The sequence below is a fragment of the Agelaius tricolor genome, unplaced genomic scaffold, assembly GCF_023055355.1.
Source record: "Agelaius tricolor isolate 1412-34295 unplaced genomic scaffold, bAgeTri1.0.p SCAF_128, whole genome shotgun sequence".
Lineage (NCBI taxonomy): Eukaryota > Metazoa > Chordata > Aves > Passeriformes > Icteridae > Agelaius > Agelaius tricolor.
The window spans coordinates 106,260-126,171 of record NW_027269388.1 but is presented as its reverse complement, the minus strand read 5'-3'; the positions used below and the strand labels follow the sequence as shown (position 1 = coordinate 126,171).

General features: G+C 55.6%; 1 protein-coding gene across 13 annotated transcripts in view; it reads left to right on the top strand.

Moving 5' to 3' along the window:
* The window catches only part of GYS1 (glycogen synthase 1), a 29,118-nt gene that overhangs the window by 2,542 nt on the left and 6,664 nt on the right, over nt 1–19,912 (top strand). For 2 of the 13 annotated variants that reach the window (XM_071420198.1, XM_071420199.1), the window contains exons 3-13: nt 3,648–3,674; nt 4,224–4,405; nt 7,275–7,466; nt 9,626–9,811; nt 12,228–12,372; nt 14,155–14,272; nt 15,832–15,952; nt 17,052–17,158; nt 18,151–18,210; nt 18,343–18,421; nt 19,152–19,265. In XM_071420198.1, the coding sequence (XP_071276299.1) occupies nt 3,648–3,674; nt 4,224–4,405; nt 7,275–7,466; nt 9,626–9,811; nt 12,228–12,372; nt 14,155–14,272; nt 15,832–15,952; nt 17,052–17,158; nt 18,151–18,210; nt 18,343–18,421; nt 19,152–19,265 (1,331 nt within the window). Of the gene's footprint in view, nt 1–2,726; nt 3,406–3,603; nt 3,675–3,818; nt 4,131–4,223; nt 4,406–4,517; nt 4,565–4,688; nt 4,764–7,274; nt 7,467–9,625; nt 9,812–12,227; nt 12,373–14,154; nt 14,273–15,831; nt 15,953–17,051; nt 17,159–18,150; nt 18,211–18,342; nt 18,422–19,151; nt 19,266–19,912 lie in introns of those variants that run through there. The other 11 variants (XM_071420200.1, XM_071420201.1, XM_071420207.1 and 8 more) reach the window with 10 other exon arrangements.

Sequence of the window (19,912 nt, the reverse complement as noted above, 5' to 3'; positions counted from 1 at the left end):
GTGAGACCCCCGACCCAAATTGGAAAACAACCCCAAAAATACCCTGAAACCCCCCCCCCCAAAAAAAAATAAAACACCTTAAAAGATACCTGAAAAATCCCCAAAAATACCCTAAAACCACCCTAAAACACCCCCAAAAAATACCCTAAAAAAACAAAAAATACCCTGAAACCCCCCCCCAAATAAAACACCTTAAAAGATACCTGAAAAATCCCCAAATATACCCTAAAAAAACCTCAAAAATACCCTAAAAAACACCCTGAAACACCCCCAAAAAGTACCCTAAAAAAAATTAAAAAATACGCTAAAAAACCCAAAAATACCCTGAAAACCCGCTGAGACCCCCCCAAAATAAAACACCTTAAAAGATACCTGAAAAATCCCCCAAAAATACCCTAAAAAACCCCCAAAATGCCCTAAAAAACACCCTGAAACACCCCCAAAAAGTACCCTAAAAAAACCCCAAAAATACGCTAAAAAAACCAAAAATACCCTGAACCCCCCCCCAATAAAAACACCTTAAAAGATACCTGAAAAGTCCCAAAAAAATACTCTAAAAAAAACCCCAAAATTACCCTAAAAAACACGTTAAAACACCCCCAAAATACCCCAAAAAAACCCAAAAAATACCCTAAAAAACCCAAAAATACCCTGAAAACCCGCTGAGACCCCCCCAAAATAAAACACCTTAAAAGATACTTGAAAAATCCCTAAAAAAACCCCAAAAATACCCTAAAAAACACCCCCAAAAATACCCTAAAAAAGCCAAAAATACCCTAAAAAACACCCTAAAACACCCCCAAAAAATACCCTAAAAAACACCCTAAAACACCCCCAAAAAATACCCAAAAAAACCCCAAAATACCCTAAAAAACACCCTAAAGCACCCCCAGAAAATGCTTTGAAAACCCCCAAAAATACCCTAAAAATCCCAAAAATACCCTAAAACCACCCTAATCCCCTCCCCCAAAATTACCTTAAAAGCCCCCTGGGAATTGCCTCAAAATGAAACATCCATTAAAATCCCCTGAAATCCCCAAAATGCTCTTAAACCCCCCCAAAAATGGCCTGAAACCCCAAAAAATATCCTAAGACCCCTAGAAAATACCATGAAACCTAAAAAATACCCTGAAACCCTTCTGAGACCTCCCCGAAGTAAAACACCCCCAAAAAATTCTCCTGAAATGAAATTACCCCCAAAATACCCCAAAAAATGCCTTAAAAAAACCCCAAAATATCATAAAACACCCAAAAAAAATACCCCAAAAACCCTTTAAAAATACCCTAAAACCCCCAAAAAATCTCCTAAAAACCCCCTGGGAACCTCCTCAAAATGAAACACCCCCAAAAATACCAGAAAAACCCAAAATATACCCTAAAACCCCAAGAAATACCCTAAACCCCCCCCCAAAAAAAGCCCTAAAAACCCCCTGGGAATCTCCTCAAAATAAAAACACCCCAAAAAAATCCCTAAAAACCCCAAAAAATGCCCTAAAAACCCCCAGAACCTCCCCCCAAAATCCCTCCTGGACCCCCCAGGACCCCCCAAATCCCCCCTGGGACCCCCAAAATCCCTCATGAGCCCCCCTGGGACTCCCCAGGACCCCCCAAAATCTCTCCTGAACCCCGCCCAGAACCCCCAAATTCCCTTTTGACCCCCCCACGATCCCCAAAATACCCCCAGGACCCCCAAACCCTTCCCCGAATCGAGAAATTTGGAGAATTTTGGGAGGCTCCCGGCGCGTCAAGGGTTAACGGGAGCCGCGGGGCATTGTGGGAAACTCCCGGGGCCGCGGGGCATCATGGGAGGGGTCAGGGCATCCCCGCGTCCCACAATGCACCGCGGCAGCCCCGGGACGGGGATTTGGGGGGTCCCAGGGGGGATTTTGGGGGGTCTCAGATGGGATTTGGGGGCTCCAAGAGGGGATTTAGGGAGTCCCAGGGGGGTCTGGGGGGTCCCAGGAAGGATTTTGGGGGTCCTGGAGAGGTTCTGGGGGGTCCTGGAGGGGATTTGAGGGGTCCCGAGGGGGATTTGGGGGGATCTAGAGGGGATTTGGGGGGTCCCAGGGGGATTTTGTGAGGTCCCAGGTGTCTCTAAGTGGTTTTGGGGGTCCTGGAGAGGTTTTGGGGGGTCCCAGGGGGGTTTTGGGGGGTCCTGGAGAGGTTTTGGGGCGTCCCAGGGGGGATTTGGGGGGTCCCAGGGGGGTTTTGCGAGGTCCCAGGTATCACTAAGGGGTTTTGGGGGGTCCTGGAGGGGATTTGGGGGGTCCAGTTGTGTCTCTGATGGGATTTTGGGGGGGTCCCAGGAGAGATTAGGGGGGTCCTGGAGGGGTTTTGGGGGTCCCAGGTGGGAATTCAGGGCATCCCAAGGAGGATTTGGGGGATCCTGGAGGGGATTTGGGGGGTCCCAGGGCGGTCTGGGGGGTCCCAGGAAGGATTTTGGGGGTCCTCAGGGACGTTTGGGGGGGTCCTGGAGGAGATTTGGGGGGTCCTGAGAGGGATTTGGGGGGTCCCAGTTGTGTCTCTGATGGGATTTTGGGGGTCCCAGGAGGGATTAGGGGGGTCCTGGATGGGTTTTGGGGATCCCAGGTGGGAATTCGGGGCATCCCAAGGAGGATTTGGGGGATCCTGGAGGGGATTTCGGGGGTCTCAGGGGGGATTTTTGGGGGTCCCAGGTGTCTCTGAGGGGATTTGGGGTTGATCCATGGGGGAATTTGGGGGGGTCCCAGGTGTCAGGAGGGATTTTGGGAGGATTTTTGGGGGGGTCCCAGGTGTGTTAGGATTGGGATTTGGGGTGTCCCAGGTACCCAGGAATTAGGGGTGGATTTGGGGTGGATTTTGGGGTAAATTTAGGGTAAATTTGGGTTCCCCCTGACCCCATTATCCCCCCCCAAAAGTGGGGGGGATCTACACGGTGCTGCCCTGTGAGTGACCCATGGGGTCAGCATTGGGATTTGGGATTTGGGATTTGGGATTTGGGGTGTCCCAGGTACTGAGGTTGGTCTCAAGTATTTGGGGTGGATTTTGGGGATATTTAGGGTGAATTTTGGGTCCCCCTGACCCCATTATCCCCCCAAAAGTGGGGGGGATCTACACGGTGCTGCCCTGTGAGTGACCCATGGGGTCAGCATTGGGATTTGGGATTTGGGATTTGGGATTTGGGGTGTCCCAGGTACTGAGGTTGGTCTCAAGTATTTGGGGTGGATTTTGGGGATATTTAGGGTGAATTTTGGGTCCCCCTGACCCCATTATCCCCCCAAAAGTGGGGGGGATCTACACGGTGCTGCCCTGTGAGTGACCCATGGGGTCAGCATTGGGATTTGGGATTTGGGATTTGGGATTTGGGGTGTCCCAGGTACTGAGGTTGGTCTCAAGTATTTGGGGTGGATTTTGGGGATATTTAGGGTGAATTTTGGGTCTCCCTGACCCCATTATCCCCCCAAAAGTGGGGGGGATCTACACGGTGCTGCCCTGTGAGTGACCCATGGGGTCAGCATTGGGATTTGGGATTTGGGATTTGGGGTTTGGGATTTGGGGTGTCCACATTAGCAGGATTGCTCAGGTGTTTCCCAGCTATTTGGGGTGGATTTTGGGGACATTTAGCGTGAATTTGGGGTCCCCCTGACCCCATTATCCCCCCCCAAAAGTGGGTGGGATCTACACGGTGCTGCCCTGTGAGTGACCCATGGGGTCAGCATTGGGATTTGGCGTTTGGATTTGGGGTTTGGGGGATTTGGGGTGTCCCACCTGAGCAGGGCAGGCTCAGGTGGTTCCCAGGAATTTGGGGTGGATTTGGGGTGGATTTTGGGGCTATTTAGGGTAAATTTGGGGTCCCCCTGACCCCATTATCCCCCCCCCAAAAGTGGGGGCGATCTACATGGTGCTGGCCTGTGAGTGACCCATGGGGTCAGCATTGGGATTTGGGATTTGGGATTTGGGATTTGGATTTGGAGTGTCCCAGGTACTGAGGTTGGTCTCAAGTATTTGGGGTGGATTTTGGGGATATTTAGGGTGAATTTTGGGTCCCCCTGACCCCATTATCCCCCCAAAAGTGGGGGGGATCTACACGGTGCTGCCCTGTGAGTGACCCATGGGGTCAGCATTGGGATTTGGGATTTGGGGTGTCCCAGGTACCGAGGTTGGTCTCAAGTATTTGGGGTGGATTTTGGGGCTGTTTAGGGTAAATTTGGGGTCCCCCTGACCCCATTATCCCCCCCCAAAAGTGGGTGGGATCTACACGGTGCTGCAGACCAAGGCTCGGGTGACGGCCGACGAGTGGGGCGAGAGCTACGTCCTGGTGGGGCCCTATGTGGAGAGCTCGGTGCGCACCCAGGTGGAGCTGCTGGAGCCGCCCCAGCCCGCCCTGCGCCGCACCCTGGCGGCCATGAACGCCCAGGGCTGCAAGGTGGGCACACCTGGGGGGGAGTTATGGGGTTAGAAAATGGGTTATGGGGTCAGGGAATGAGTTATGGGGTCAGGGAATGGGTTATGGGGTCGGGGCCTGGAGCTGCCCCAGCCCGCCCTGCGCCACACCCTGGCGGCCATGAACGCCCAGGGCTGCAAGGTGGGCACACCTGGGGGCACCTGGGGGCACCTGGGGGCGAGTTATGGGGTTAGGGAATGAGTTATGGGGTCAGGGAGGGAGTTATGGGGTCAGGGAATGGGTTATGGGGTCGGGGAGGGAGTTATGGGGTTGGGGCCTGGAGCCGCCCCAGCCCGCCCTGCGCCGCACCCTGGCAGCCATGAACGCCCAGGGCTGCAAGGTGGGCACACCTGGGGGCACCTGGGGGCGAGTTATGGGGTCAGGGAATGGGTTATGGGGTCAGGGAATGGATTTATGGGGTCAGGGATGGATTTATGGGGTCAGGGAGGGAGTTATGGGGTCAGGGAATGGAGTTATGGGGTCAGGGAGGGAGTTATGGGGTCAGGGAAGGAGTTATGGGGTCAGGGAGGGAGTTATGGGGTCAGGGATCCTAAGGCTTTGGGGGATACCCCCAGATTTGGGGGTTGGGGACACCCAGGTTATGGGGTCAAGGAGGGAGTTACGGGGTCAGGGAATGAGTTATGGGGTCAGGGGTCTCAAGGGTTGGGGGGTGCCCACAAAGCCATGAATGGCCAGAGATGCAAGGTGGGCACACCTGGGGGCACCTGGGGGGATCAGAGAGGGGGTTATGGGGTCACAGAGGGAGTTTATGGGGTCGGGGAATGGGTTATGGGGTCAGGGAATGGGTTATGGGGTCAGGGAATGGGTTATGGGGTCGGGGATGAATTTATGGGGTCAGGGAATGGGTTATGGGGTCAGGGAATGGAGTTATGGGGTCAGGGATGAATTTATGGGGTCAGGGGTCCCAAGGCTTTGGGGGATACCCCCAGATTTGGGGGCTGGGGACACCCAGGGATCCCCCAATGGAGCCCCCAAATTTTGGGGGAATTTTGGAGAATTTTGGGGTCCTGGAGGGGGGAATGGGGGTGGGGAGATCCCACAGATTTGGGGGATTTGGGGAGAATTTTGGGGAGAATTTTAGGGAATTTTGGGGGGGATTTGGGGTGATTTTGGGGGGAATTTTAGGGAATTCTGGGGGATTTTGAGGGGAATTTTGGGGGGAATCTTAGGGAATTTTGGGGGGGATTTGGGGGGAATTTTGAGGGGATTTTTGGGGAATTTTGGGAGGATTTTGGGGGGAATTTTAGGGGATTTTGAGGGGAATTTTGGGGGATTTTGAGGGGAATTTTAGGGAATTTGGGGGGGGGGGGCATTTTGTGCTCCTGGGGGCATTTGGGGACATTCTGGTGTCCCTGGGGGGGGTTGGGGACACCCAGGTCTGCCCCTCCCCCCCCCCCCCCCGGGTCACGTGGGGTTTATTTTTAGCCCCCCCCCCTCCCCTCCCCCCCCTCGGCAAAGGTCAGGATGGGGGGGAGGGGCCCGAGATGGGGGAGGGGCCCCGCCAGGGGGGCTCCGGACCCATTTGGGCGTTTTTGGGGTCCAAAATCCCATTTTGGGGTCCAAAATCCCATTTTTGGGGTCACTAACTTCATTTTGGGGTCCAAAATCCCATTTTTGGGGTCAATAATCCCATTTTAGGGTCATTTATTCAATTTTTAGGGTCAATTATTCAATTTTTGGGGTAAATCATTCCATTTTTGGCATAATTTATTTCATTTTTTTTTGGCCATTTATTTCATTTTTGAGGTCATTTATTTCATTTTTAGGGTAATTTATTCAATATTTAGGGTAATTTATTCTATTTTTGGGGTCATTTATTCCATTTTTGGGGTCCAGGTGCATTTTGGGCGCTGCCCGATCAGGGACAGCCCCAGGAAAGAATTTAGGGTAAACTTTGATTTGGGATTTTCCCCATTTTGAGCCAAAACCCAACAAAGGTGACCCCAAACGAACATTTTGAGGTTCTGACAATTTGGGGACCCCCAAAATTTTGGGGTCCAGGTGCATTTCAGGCAATGATTGATTGAGGAGTGCCCTGAGATGAGCTTTGGGTGCCCCTGGGATTTGGGATTTTCCCCATTTTGGGCCAAAACCCAACAAAGGTGACCCCAAATGGACATTTTGGGGTTCTGACAATTTGGGGACCCCCCAAAATTTTGGGTTCCAGGTGCATTTTCGGCACTGACTGATCAGGGACAGCCCCAGGAAAGGATTTAGGGTAAACTTTGTTTTGGGATTTTCCCCATTTTGAGCCCAAACCCAACAAAGATGACCCCAAACGAACATTTTGAGGTTTTGACAATTTTGGGACCCCCCAAAATTTTGGGTTCCAGGTGCATTTTGGGCATTGACTGATTGGACATTGCCCTGAGACAAGCTTTGGGTGCCCCTGGGATTTGGGATTTTTCCCCATTTTGAGCCAAAACCCAACAAATGTGACCCCAAACGGACATTTTGGGGTTCTGACAATTTCGGAACCCCCAAAATTTTGGGGTCCAGGTGCATTTTGGTCACTGCCTGATCGGGCATAGCCCTGAGACGAGCTTTGGGTGCCCCTGGGATTTGGGATTTTTCCCCATTTTGTGCCAAAACCCAACAAAGGTGACCCCAAACGAGCATTTTGGGATTCTGACAATTTGGGGACCCCCAAAATTTTGGGGTCCAGGTGCATTTTGGGCACTGACTGATTGAGAGCACCCCAAAGATGGGATTTAGGGTGAAATCTGATTTAGGATTTTTCTATTTTGAGCCAAAACCCAACAAAGGTGACCCCAAACGAACATTTTGAGCTTCTGACAATTTGGGAACCCCCCAAAATTTTGGGTTCCAGGTGCATTTTGGGCGCTGGCTGATCGAGGGCAGCCCGGCCGTGGTGCTGCTGGACGTGGGGGCCACGGCCTGGAGCCTGGAGCGCTGGAAGGGCGAGCTCTGGGAGAGCTGCGCCATCGGCGTGCCCTGGTACGACCGCGAGGCCAACGACGCCGTCCTCTTCGGCTTCCTCGTCGCATGGTTCCTCGGAGAGGTGGGTCTGGGCCTCCACCAGGGCCTTTTGGGGTTCCTGAGAGGTTTTGGGGAGGTTTGAGGTGGTTTTGGGGAGGTTTGAGGTGGTTCTGGGGAGGTTTGAGGTGGTTCTGGGAAGGTTTGAGGTGGTTTTGAGGGGTGCCCCGATGACCGCGACGCAAAGGCTCCGCTCTTTTGGGCTTCAGGAGAGGTTGGTTTTGAGGTTCCTCAGGTGCTTTTGGGGTTCCTCAGGAGATTCTGAGGTTCCTCAGGGGGTTTTTGCAGTTCCTCAGGAGGTTTTGGGGTTCCTCAGGAGGTTTTGGGGTTCCTCAGGGGGCTTGAGGTGGTTTGGGAGAGGTTTGGGGTGCCCCGATGACCGAGACGCAAAGACTCCGTTCTCTTCGACTTCCTCAGGTGGTTTTGGGGTTCCTCAGGGGGTTTTGGGGTTCCTCAGGGGATTTTGGGGTTCTTCAGGCTGTTTTGAGGTTCTTCAGGGGATTTGGGGTGTCCCTGAGGGGGTTTGAGGTGGTTTTGGGGTGGTTTGAGGTGGTGACACCTTGAGCGCCCCCTGCTGGGCTCAGGTGCCACTGCAGCATCACCTGGTGACACCTGGTGATGTTTGGTGACGTTTGCTGCCACCTGGTGACGTTTTGTGACATTTGGTGACACCTGCTGACACCTGATGACGTTTGGTGACACCTGGTGCCACCTGGTGATGTTTGGTGACATTTGGTGACACCTGATGACGTTTGCTGCCACCTGCTGACATTTGGTGACATTTGGTGACTCCTGGTGATACCTGGTGACATTTGGTGACGTTTTGTGACATTTGCTGACACCTGCTGACATTTGGTGACACCTGTTGATATTTGTTGACATTTGGTGACACCTGCTGCCACCTGGTGACGTTTGGTGACACCTGGTCACATTTAGTGACATTTGCTGACACCTGTTGACATTTGGTGACACCTGCTGCCACCTGATGACGTTTGGTGACACCTGCTGCCACCTGTTGACATTTGTTGACATTTGGTGACACCTGCTGACATTTGGTGACACCTGGTGACACCTGGTGGCGTTTGGTGACGTTTAGTGACATTTGCTGACACCTGTTGACATTTGGTGACACCTGCTGCCACCTGATGACGTTTGGTGACACCTGCTGCCACCTGTTGACATTTGTTGACATTTGGTGACACCTGCTGACATTTGGTGACACCTGGTGACACCTGGTGGCGTTTGGTGGCATTTGGTGACACCTGGTGAGGTTTGGTGACACCTGCTGACACCTGATGACGTTTGGTGACACCTGGTGCCACCTGGTGACATTTGGTGACACCTGCTGACACCTGGTGACACCTGTTGACATTTGGTGACACCTGGTGATGTTTGGTGACACCTGCTGCCACCTGGTGACGTTTGGTGACACCTAGTGCCACCTGGTGCCATTTGGTGCCACCTGCTGCCACCTGGTGACACCTGCTGACACTTGGTGACGTTTGGTGACACCCGGTGACGTTTAGTGACATTTGCTGCCACCTGATGACATTTGGTGACACCTGGTGCCACCTGGTGACATTTGGTGACATTTGGTGCCACCTGCTGCCACTTGCTGACATTTGGTGACACCTGCTGACACCTGGTGACATTTGTTGACATTTGGTGACACCTGGTGATGTTTGGTGACACCTGCTGACACCTGGTGACGTTTGGTGACACCTGGTGACGTTTAGTGACATTTGCTGCCACCTGATGACATTTGGTGACACCTGGTGCCACCTGGTGACATTTGGTGACATTTGGTGCCACCTGCTGCCACTTGCTGACATTTGGTGACACCTGCTGACACCTGGTGACATTTGTTGACATTTGGTGACACCTGGTGATGTTTGGTGACACCTGCTGCCACTTGCTGACATTTGGTGACACCTGGTGACGTTTAGTGACATTTGCTGACACCTGTTGACATTTGGTGACACCTGCTGCCACCCGGTGATGTTTGGTGCCATTTGGTGCCATTTGGTGCCACCTGCTGCCACCCGGTGCCACCTGGTGCCATTTGGTGCCCCCCGGTGCCATTTGGTGCCGTTTGGTGACCCCTGGTGCCATTTGGTGCCATTTGGTGCCCCCCGGTGCCACCTGGTGCCGTTTGGTGACCCCGGCGCGTCCCCCCGTGCGCAGTTTGCGGCGCAGAGCGAGGAGCGCCCGTTCATCGTGGGCCACTTCCACGAGTGGCTGGCGGGGCTGGGGCTGGTGCTGAGCCGCGCCCGGCGCCTGCCCGTGGCCACCATCTTCACCACGCACGCCACGCTGCTGGGCCGCTACCTGTGCGCCGGCAGCGTCGACTTCTACAACAACCTGCACAGCGTGAGTGACGGGGACACCGCGGGGACGCACCTGGGGATGGGATACACCTGGGGACACCTGGGGATGGGGTGGGATACACATGGGGATGCACCTGAGGACGGGGGGGACACACCTGGGGATGCACCTGGGGACACGGGGTGGGACACACCTGGGGACATGGGGTGGGACACACCTGGGGATGCACCTGAGGGGTGGGATACACCTGGGGACACACCTGGGGATGGGGTGGGGCACACCTGGGGACACACCTGGGGACATGGGGTAGGACACACCTGGGGATGCACCTGGGGGCGCACCTGAGGGGTGGGGTGGGACACACCTGAGGGACGTGGGCACACACCTGAGGGGTGGGGTGGGATACACCTGGGGATGCACCTGGGGACATGGGGACACACCTGGGGACACCTGGGAATGGGGTGGGACACACCTGGGAATGGGGTGCGATACACCTGGGGGATGTGGGGACACACCTGGGGACACACCTGAGGGGTAGGACACACCTGGGGATGGGGTGGGACACACCTGGGGACCGCGGGGGACACACCTGGGGATGGGGTGGGACACACCTGGGGATGGGACACACCTGGGGATGCACCTGGGGATGGGGTGGGACACACCTGGGGACACACCTGGGGATGGGGTGGGACACACCTGGGGATGCACCTGGGGATGGGGTGGGATACACCTGGGATAAACCTGGGGACATGGGGACACACCTGGGGACACCTGGGAATGGGGTGGGATGCACCTGGGGACACACCTGAGGGGTGGAGGACACACCTGGGGACACACCTGGGGATAGGGTGGGACACACCTGGGGACACACCTGAGGGGTGGGATACACCTGGGGACACACCTGGGAATGGGGTGGGATGCACCTGGGGACGCACCTGAGGGGTGGGATACACCTGGGGACACACCTGGGGATAGGGTGGGACACACCTGGGGACACACCTGAGGGGTGGGATACACCTGGGGACACACCTGGGAATGGGGTGGGACACACCTGGGGACTGCGGGAGGACACACCTGGGGATGTGGGGACACACCTGGGGATGGGGTGGGACACACCTGGGGACACACCTGGGGACATGGGGATACACCTGGGAATGGGTTGGGACACACCTGAGGGGTGGGACACACCTGGGGACACCTGGGAATGGGGTAGGACACACCTGGGGATACACCTGAACTCACCTGGGGACATGGGGACACACCTGGGCACACCTGGGAATGGGGTGGGACACACCTGGGGACATGGGGACACAGGAAAGTTGGGGGCACACCTGGAAACACCTGGGGACACCTGGGGACACCTGGGAATGGGGTGGGACACACCTGGGATACACCTGAGCACACCTGAACTCACCTGAGGACATGGGGACGCACCTGGGGAGACACCTGAGGACATGAGGACACACCTGGGCACACCTGGGGACAGGTGGGAATGGGACAGGACACACCTGGGGACATGGGGACACAGCTGGGGACACCTGGGAATGGGATAGGACACACCTGGGATCCACCTGAACACACCTGAACTCACCTGGGGACATTTGTGGTGACATCAAGGACACACCTGGGGACATGAGGACACACCTGGGGACACCTGGACATTCATGGTGACATCAGGGACACACCTGGGGACACCGGGGCCACACCTGGCAGCACAAGGACACACCTGGGGACGTGGGGGCGTGCGTGGCGACATCAAGGACACACCTGGGGACATTCCTGGGGATGTGGGGACACACCTGGGGACATGGGGACACACCTGGGGACACACCTGGGGACACACCTGGGCCAGTACCTGCTCACTGGGAGCCGGGATTTCTACAGCAGCCACAGCGTGGGGGACACCTGGGGACACCTGGGGGTCAGGGGTCATTCTGGGGTTTGGGTGGGCCCAGGTGAGCCCAGGTGTGCCCAGGTGTGTCCCTGTCCCCAGTTTGACGTGGACAAGGAGGCTGGGGAGTGGCAGGTCGGGGCTGGGGGGTTCTCAGGTGACCTCCAGGTGAGCTCAGGTGACACCAGGTGCCCCCCAGGTGTGTCCCTGTCCCCAGTTTGATGTGGACAAGGAGGCCGGGGAGTCACAGATCAGAGCTCAGGTGTGCCAGGGATGTGCCCAGGTGTGCCCAGGTGCCCCCCAGGTGTGTCCCTGTCCCCAGTTTGACGTGGATGAGGAGGCAGGAGAGCAGCAGATCAGGGCTCAGGTGTGCCAGGGAGGTTCTCAGGTGCCCCCAGCTGCCCCCAGGTGTGCCCAGGTGTGTCCCTGTCCCCAGTTTGATGTGGATGAGGAGACCAGGGAGGGGCTGGGAGGTGCCCAGGTGCCCCCAGGTGTGCCCAGGTGCCCCCAGGTGTGCCAGGGAGGTGCCCAGGTGCCCCCAGGTGTGCCCAGGTGTGTCCCTGTCCCCAGTTTGACGTGGACAAGGAGGCCGGGGAGCGCCAGATCTACCACCGGTACTGCCTGGAGCGCGCGGCCGCTCACTGCGCCCACGTGCTGACCACGGTGTCCCACGTCACCGCCGCCGAGGCCGAGCACCTGCTCAAGCGCAAGCCAGGTGGGACCCCGGACTCACCTGGGGAGCCCCAAAATCCTCAAAATCCCCAAAATCCCCAAAACTGCCCCAAAATCCCCAAAACTGCCCCCAAATCCCAGCCCTGGCACTGCCATGGCCGAGCACCTGCTCAATCACAAGCCAGGTGCGCCCCCAAACATCCCCAAATGCACCTGGGCCACCCCAAAATCCCCCAAATCCCCCAAATCCCCTAAAATCCCCAAAACTGCTCCAAAATCCCCAAAACTGCCCCCAAATCCCAGCTCTGTCACCGCCGCCGAGGCCGAGCACCTGCTCAAGCGCAAGCCAGGTGGGACCCCAGACTCACCTGGGGAGCCCCAAAATCCTCAAAATCCCCAAAATCCCCAAAACTGCCCCAAAATCCCCAAAACTGCCCCCAAATCCCAGCTCTGTCACCATCCACCGAGGCCGAGCACCTGCTCAAGCGCAAGCCAGGTGGGACCCCAAAATCCTCAAATACACCTGGGCCACCCCAAAATCCCCCAAATCCCCTAAAATCCCCAAAACTGCCCCCAAATCCCCAAAACTGCCCCCAAATCCCCGAAACTGCCCCCAAATCCCCCAAATCCCAGCTCTGTCAGTGCTGCCATGGCCGAGCACCTGCTCAAGCGCAAGCCAGGTGCGACCCCAAAAATCCCCAAATACACCTGGGCCACCCCAAAACTGCCCCCAAATCCCCAAAACTGCCCCCAAAACTGCCCCAAAATCCCCAAAACTGCCCCCAAATCCCAGCTCTGTCACCATCCACCGAGGCCGAGCACCTGCTCAAGCGCAAGCCAGGTGCGACCCCAAAAATCCCCAAATGCACCTGGGCCACCCCATAATCCCCCAAATCCCCAAAATCCCCAAAATCCCCCAAATCCCCCAAATCCCCGAAACTGCCCCAAAATCCCCAAAGCTGCCCCCAAATCCCAGCTCTGTCAGTGCTGCTGAGGCCAAGCACCTGCTCAGGTGCGCCCCCAAAAATCCCCAAATACACCTGGGCCACCCCAAAATCCCCCAAATCCCCAAAATCCCCAAAATCCCCAAATCCCAGCTCTGTCAGTGCTGCCATGGCCGAGCGCCTGCTCAAGCGCAAGCCAGGTGCGACCCCAGACTCACCTGAGCACCCCAAAACTGCCCAAAATGCCCCAAAATCCCCCAAAGCCCCCCAAAACCTCCAAAACTGCCCCCAAATCCCTCAAAACCCCCAAATCCCCAAAACTGCCCCCAAATCCCCAAAACTGCCCCCAAATCCCAGCCCTGGCGCTGCTATGCCCGAGCACCTGCTCAGGTACGGGCTGGGTGTGACCCCAAATCTCCAGATTTGGGGGATTTTGGGGGGGATTTTGGGGTGACCTGACCCCCCAAGCCTGCAGACCTGGTGACCACCAAAATCCTGATGAACCCCCAAAAATCCCCCCAAAAATCCCCTCACCCCAAAAAGTCTCCGTGGGGTTCCTGGGTGGGATTTTGGGGGAAATTCAGGAATTTGGGGGGGAACTGGGAATCTGGGGGGGTCCAGGAATTTGGGAGGAATTTGGGAGGAATTTGGGGGGATTTTGGGGTGCTCCTGACCTTTCCCAACCCCTAAAGACCCCCCCAAAATTCCTTCACCCCCAGAAGTCCTTATGGGGTTTCAGGGTGGGATTTTAGGGGAAATCCCAGGATTTTGGGGGGGAACCGGGAACCTGGGGGGTCCAGGAATTTGGGAGGAATTTGGGGGAGATTTTGGGGGGATTCTGGGGGCATTTTGGGGTCCCCCTGACCCCCCAAACCCCGCAGACCTGGTGACCCCCAACGGGCTGAACGTGCGCAAGTTCTCGGCCATGCACGAGTTCCAGAACCTGCACGCCCAGAGCAAGGCCCGCGTCCAGGAGTTCGTCAGGGGCCACTTCTACGGGTCAGGCACCCCAAAAGGGACCCCAAAATCCCAAATGGGACCCCAAAAACCCTGAAAGGGACCCCAAAATTATGGGGGAACCCCAAAATCCTCGGGGGGAAACATGGGCAGAACCCCAAAATCCTGGAGGATAAACCCAAAATCCCCGAGGGATCCTGAGCCAGGAGTTTGGGGTGAATTCTATGGGTCAGTCACCCCAAAAGGGACCCCAAAAACCCAAAAGGGACCCCGAAATTACGGGGGGACCCCAAAATCCCAAAAGGGACCCCGAAATTACCGGGGGAACCCCAAAATCCTGGGGGAAACCTGGGCAGAACCCCAAAATCCTGGAGGATAAACCCAAAATCCCCGAGGGATCCCGAGCCAGGAGTTTGGGGTGAATTCTATGGGTCAGTCACCCCTAAAGGGACCCCAAAATCCCAAAAGGGGGACCCCAAAATCCCAAAAGGGACCCCAGGATTCTGTGGGGACCCCAAAATCCCGGGGGAACCCCAAAATCCTGGGGGAAACCTGAGCAGAACCCCAAAATCCCTGAGGCAATTTGGGGGGGGGGGTCCCCAAAATGGAGGGGTTTGGGTGGTTTTGGGGTGTTTTGGGGTTCCCCTGGCATTTTTGGGGTGGTTTTGGGGTGTTCTGGGATGTTTTGGGGTTCCCCAGGTGTTTTTGGTTTATTTTTGGGGTGGGTTTGGGGGTATTTTGGGGTGGGTTTGGGCTGTTGTGGGGTTCCCCAGGTGTTTTTGGGGTATTTTTGGGGTGTTTTGGGGCTCCCCAGATGTTTTTTGGGGTGTTTTGGGGTGTTTTGGGGTTCCCCAGGTGGGTTTTGGAGTTCCCCATGTGGTTTTGGGGTATTTTGGGGTGGTTTTGGGTTCCCCAGGTGGTTTAGGGTTCCCCTGGTGGTTTTGGGGTGTTTTTGGGGTGTTTTTGGGTGGTTTTGGATTGTTTTTTAGGGTGTTTTTGGGGTGGTTTTGGGATGTTTTTAGGGTGTTTTTGGGTTGTTTTTAGGCTGTTTTTGGGTTGTTTTTTGGAGTGGTTTTTGGGTTGTTTTTTAGAGTATTTTTGGGGTGGTTTTGGGTTGTTTTTTGGAGTGTTTTTGGGGTGTTTTTGGGTTGTTTTTTGGGGTGGTTTTGGGGTGTTTTCGGAGTGGTTTTTGGAGTGGTTTTTGGGGTACTTTGGGTGTTTTGGGAGTGGTTTTTGGGGTGTTTTTGGGTTGTTTTTGGGGTGTTTTTTGAGTGGTTTTTGGGGTGGTTTTGGGTTGTTTTTGGGGTGGTTTTGGGTTGTTTTTTAGGGTGTTTTTGGGGTGTTTTTAGGGTGGTTTTGGGGTGTTTTTGGGGTTGTTTTTTGGGGTGTTTTTGGAGTGGTTTTTGGGTTGTTTTTTAGGGTGTTTTGGGGGTGGTTTTGGGGTTGTTTTTGGAGTGTTTTTTTGGTTGTTTTTTTGGTTGTTTTTTTGGGGTGTTTTTGGAATGGTTTTTGGGGTGTTTTTGGGGTATTTTTGGGGTGTTTTTGGAGTTGTTTTTGGGGTGTTTTTGGGGTGTTCCCCAGGTGATCTCCCCTCCCTGCAGGCACCTGGATTTCGACCTGGACAAGACGCTTTTCTTCTTCATCGCCGGGCGCTACGAGTTCTCCAACAAAGGAGCTGACATCTTCCTGGAGGCGCTGGCGCGGCTCAACTACCTGCTCAGGGTGACACTGGGGGACATTGGGGACATTGGGGGGATTGGGGACATTGGGGACATTGGGGACAATGGGGGTGTTGGGGACATTGGGGACATTGGGGACATTGGGGACACTGGGGGGATCGGGGGACATTGGGGACATTGGGGGGACATTTGTCACTGACATCTTCCTGGAGGCGCTGGCGTGGGTCAACTACCTGCTCAGGGTGACACTGGGGGGACACTGGGGACATTGGGGACACTGGGGACATCGGGGACAATGGGGGTGTTGGGGACATTTGGGGACAATGGGGATATTGGGGGGATTGGGGGGATTGGTGACATCGGGGACATTGGAGACATTGGGGGGATTGAGGGACATTGGGGACATTGGGGATGTTGGGGACAATGGGGGCATTGGGGACAATGGGGGATATTGGGGGGATTGGGGGCACTGGGGACATTGGGGGGATTGGGGACAATTGGGAGACTGGGGACATTGAGGACATTGGGGATATTTGGGGGATTGAGGGGATTGGGGATATTGGGGACATTGGGGACACTGAGGGGACACTGGGGACATCAGGGTGACATGGGACGTTGGGGACATTGGGACATTGGAGACATTTGGGGACACTGGGGATATTGGAGGCGTGGGGGACATTGGGGGGATTGGGGACAATGGGGACATTGGGGGGATGAGGAGATTGGGGACATTGGGGGGATTGGGGACATTGGGGACATCAGTGAAACCCACGGGGACACAGAAAACCCAGGGACATTTGGGGACATTTGGGGACACCGCAGGGATTTGGGGACCTTGAGGACATTTGGGATCGGGGGCCTTGGGGACATTGTGGGGAGATTTCAGGGCACCCCAGGTGACATCGGGGACCCTCGGTGACATCGGGGACCCTCAGTGACATCGGGGACCCCAGGTGACATTGGGGACACCTCCAGCAGCTGATCAGTGTTGGGGACACTTGGGGACCAATGGGGTTATTTGGGGTTGGGGACATTTGGGGACATTTGGGGGGCCCCGTGTGACCTTTGGGGACCCCGTGTGACCTTTGGGGGCCCCGTGTGACCTTTGGGGACCCCGTGTGACCTTTGGGGACACCCCACAGGTGAATGGCAGCGAGGTGACCGTGGTGGCGTTTTTCATCATGCCCGCCAGGACCAACAACTTCAACGTGGAGTCGCTCAAGGGCCAGGCCGTGCGCAAGCAGCTCTGGTGGGACCCCAAAAAACCCCAAAATCCACCCAAAATAACCCAAAAAAAGCCCCAAAATCCATCAGGGCCAGGCCGTGTGCAAGCAGCTCTGGTGGGACCCCCAAAAAAACCCCAAAATCCACCCAAAATAACCCAAAATATCCCAAAAATCCATCAGGGCCAGGCCGTGCGCAAGCAGCTCTGGTGGGACCCCAAAATCCCCCAAAATCCACCCAAAATAACCCCAAAAAAACCCAAAATCCATCAGGGCCAGGCTGTGCGCAAGCAGCTCTGGTGGGACCCCAAAAATACCCAAAATCCCCCAAAATCCACCCAAAATGTACCCAAAATATCCCAAAAATCCATCAGGGCCAGGCCGTGCGCAAGCAGCTCTGGTGGGACCCCAAAAATACCCAAAATCCACACAAAATGTACCCAAAATGTACCCAAAATATCCCAAAAATACCCACCTAAACCCCCAAGTACCCCAAAACCCCAAAAAACCCCAAAATTCACCCAAAATCCAACCCCAAATCCATCAGGGCCAGGCCGTGCGCAAGGAGCTCTGGTGGGACCCCAAAAAAACCCCAAAATCCCCCAAAATTCACCCAAAAAAACCCAAAAATCCATCAGGGCCAGGCCGTGCGCAAGCAGCTCTGGTGGGACCCCAAAAAAAAACCCAAAATCCACCCAAAATAACCCAAAATGTACTCAAAATATCCCAAAAATACCCACCAAAAACCCCAAAACCCCCAAAAACCCCAAAATTCACCCCAAAAAACCCCAAATCTCCCCAAAAACCACCCAGCAACTCCCAAACCCCCCATAAAATCCCCCCAAGGACCCCCCCAAAAAATCCCCTAAAATCCCTCAGGGACCCCCCCAAAACCCCCAAAAAATCCCCTAAAATCCTTCAGGGACCCCCCAAAACCCCCAAAATCCCCCCCAAAACCCCAAAAATCCCCCCAAAATCTCTTGGGGACCCCCCAAAAACCCCAAATCCCCCTCCCCAGGGACACGGCCAACGCCGTGAAGGAGAAATTCGGGAAGAAGCTCTACGAGTCTCTGCTGGTGTAAGAACCCCAAAAAAAACCCAAAAAAAACCCCAAAAAAACCCCCAAAAAAGCCCTGAGGGGTTTTTGGGGACCCCTGAGGATTTGTGGGGTGGGGTCTCCTGAGCTCCCAGCACCCCAAAATCCTTTCAGGGGGAACCTCCCGGACATGAACAAGATGCTGGACAGGGAGGATTTCACCATGATGAAAAGGGCCATCTTCGCCACCCAGGTGACTTTTGGGGGGCTGGCACCCCCTTTTTGGGGTCAGGACCCCCTTTTTGGGGTCGGGACCCCTTTTTGGGGTCGGGACCCCTTTTTGGGGGATATTTTTGGGGTATTTTGGGCTAGGACCCCCTTTTTTGGGGTGGGGACCCCCTTTCTTCGGGGGCTGGCACCCCCTTTTTTGGGGTCGGGACCCCCTTTTTGGGCTGGGACCCCCTTTTTTGGGGTGGGACCCCCTTTTTTGGGGGGTATTTTTTGGGTATTTCAGGGTCAGGACACCCTTTTTTGGGGGTATTTTTGGGGTATTTGGGGGTCAGGACCCCCCTTTTTGGGGTGGGGACCCCTTTTTGGGATGGGACCCCCTTTTTGGGGGGCTAGAACTCCCTTTTTGGGGTGGGACCCCCTTTTTGGGGTGGGGACCCCTTTTTTGGGGTCAGGACCCCCTTTTTGGGGGGGCCAGGGGATATTTTTGGGATATTTTTGGGATATTTTGGAGGATTTGGGGGGATTTTGAGGGCTAGGACCCCCTTTTTTGGGGGAAAATCAAAGGAATGGGATTGAAACCTGGGGCTCCTGGTGCCGTTTTTTGGGGTGATGGGGTCCTGGCTGCCCCCTTTTTTTGGGGTGTGGGGACATTTTGGGATTCCGAACATCGTGAGGACCTCCCCAAAACCCCCAAAATTTGTTTTTTTTCCCCCCAAAACCCCCAAAATTTGGTTTTTTCCCCCCAAACCCAGCGCCAGTCGTTCCCCCCCGTGTGCACCCACAACATGCTGGACGACGCCACCGACCCCATCCTGACCACGATCCGCAGGATCGGCCTCTTCAACAGCAGCAACGACCGCGTCAAGGTGGCACCTGGGGACACCTGGGGACACCTGGGCACACCTGGGCACACCTGGGGACACCTGGGGACACTTCTGGGGGATGGGGACATTGGGGAATGTGGGGTTTGGGGGGATTTTGGGGGGTTTTGGGTGGTCTGGAGCTCTTCAACAGCAGCAACGACCGCGTCAAGGTGGCACCTGGGGACACCTGGGACACCTGGGCACACCTGGGGACACTTCTGAGGGATGGGGACATTGGGGGATGTGGGGTTCGGGGCGTTTTGGGGGGCTTTCATTGGGGTTTGGGGGTTCTGGAGCTCTTCAACAGCAGCAACGACCGCGTCAAGGTGGCACCTGGGCACACCTGGGGACACCTGGGGACATTGGGGACACCTGGGCACACCTGGGGACACCTGGGGACACCTGGGGACATTGGGGGATGTGGGGTTTGGGGGGTTTCATTGGGGTTTTGGGGGGTCTGGAGCTCTTCAACAGCAGCAACGACCGCGTCAAGGTGGCACCTGGGCACACCTGGGGACACCTGGGGACATTGGGGACACCTGGGACACCTGGGGACACTTCTGGGGACACTTCTGGGGCGGGGTGGCATCGGGGACATTGGGGGATGTGGGGTTTTGGGGGAATTTCATTGGGATTTGGGGGGTTTTAGG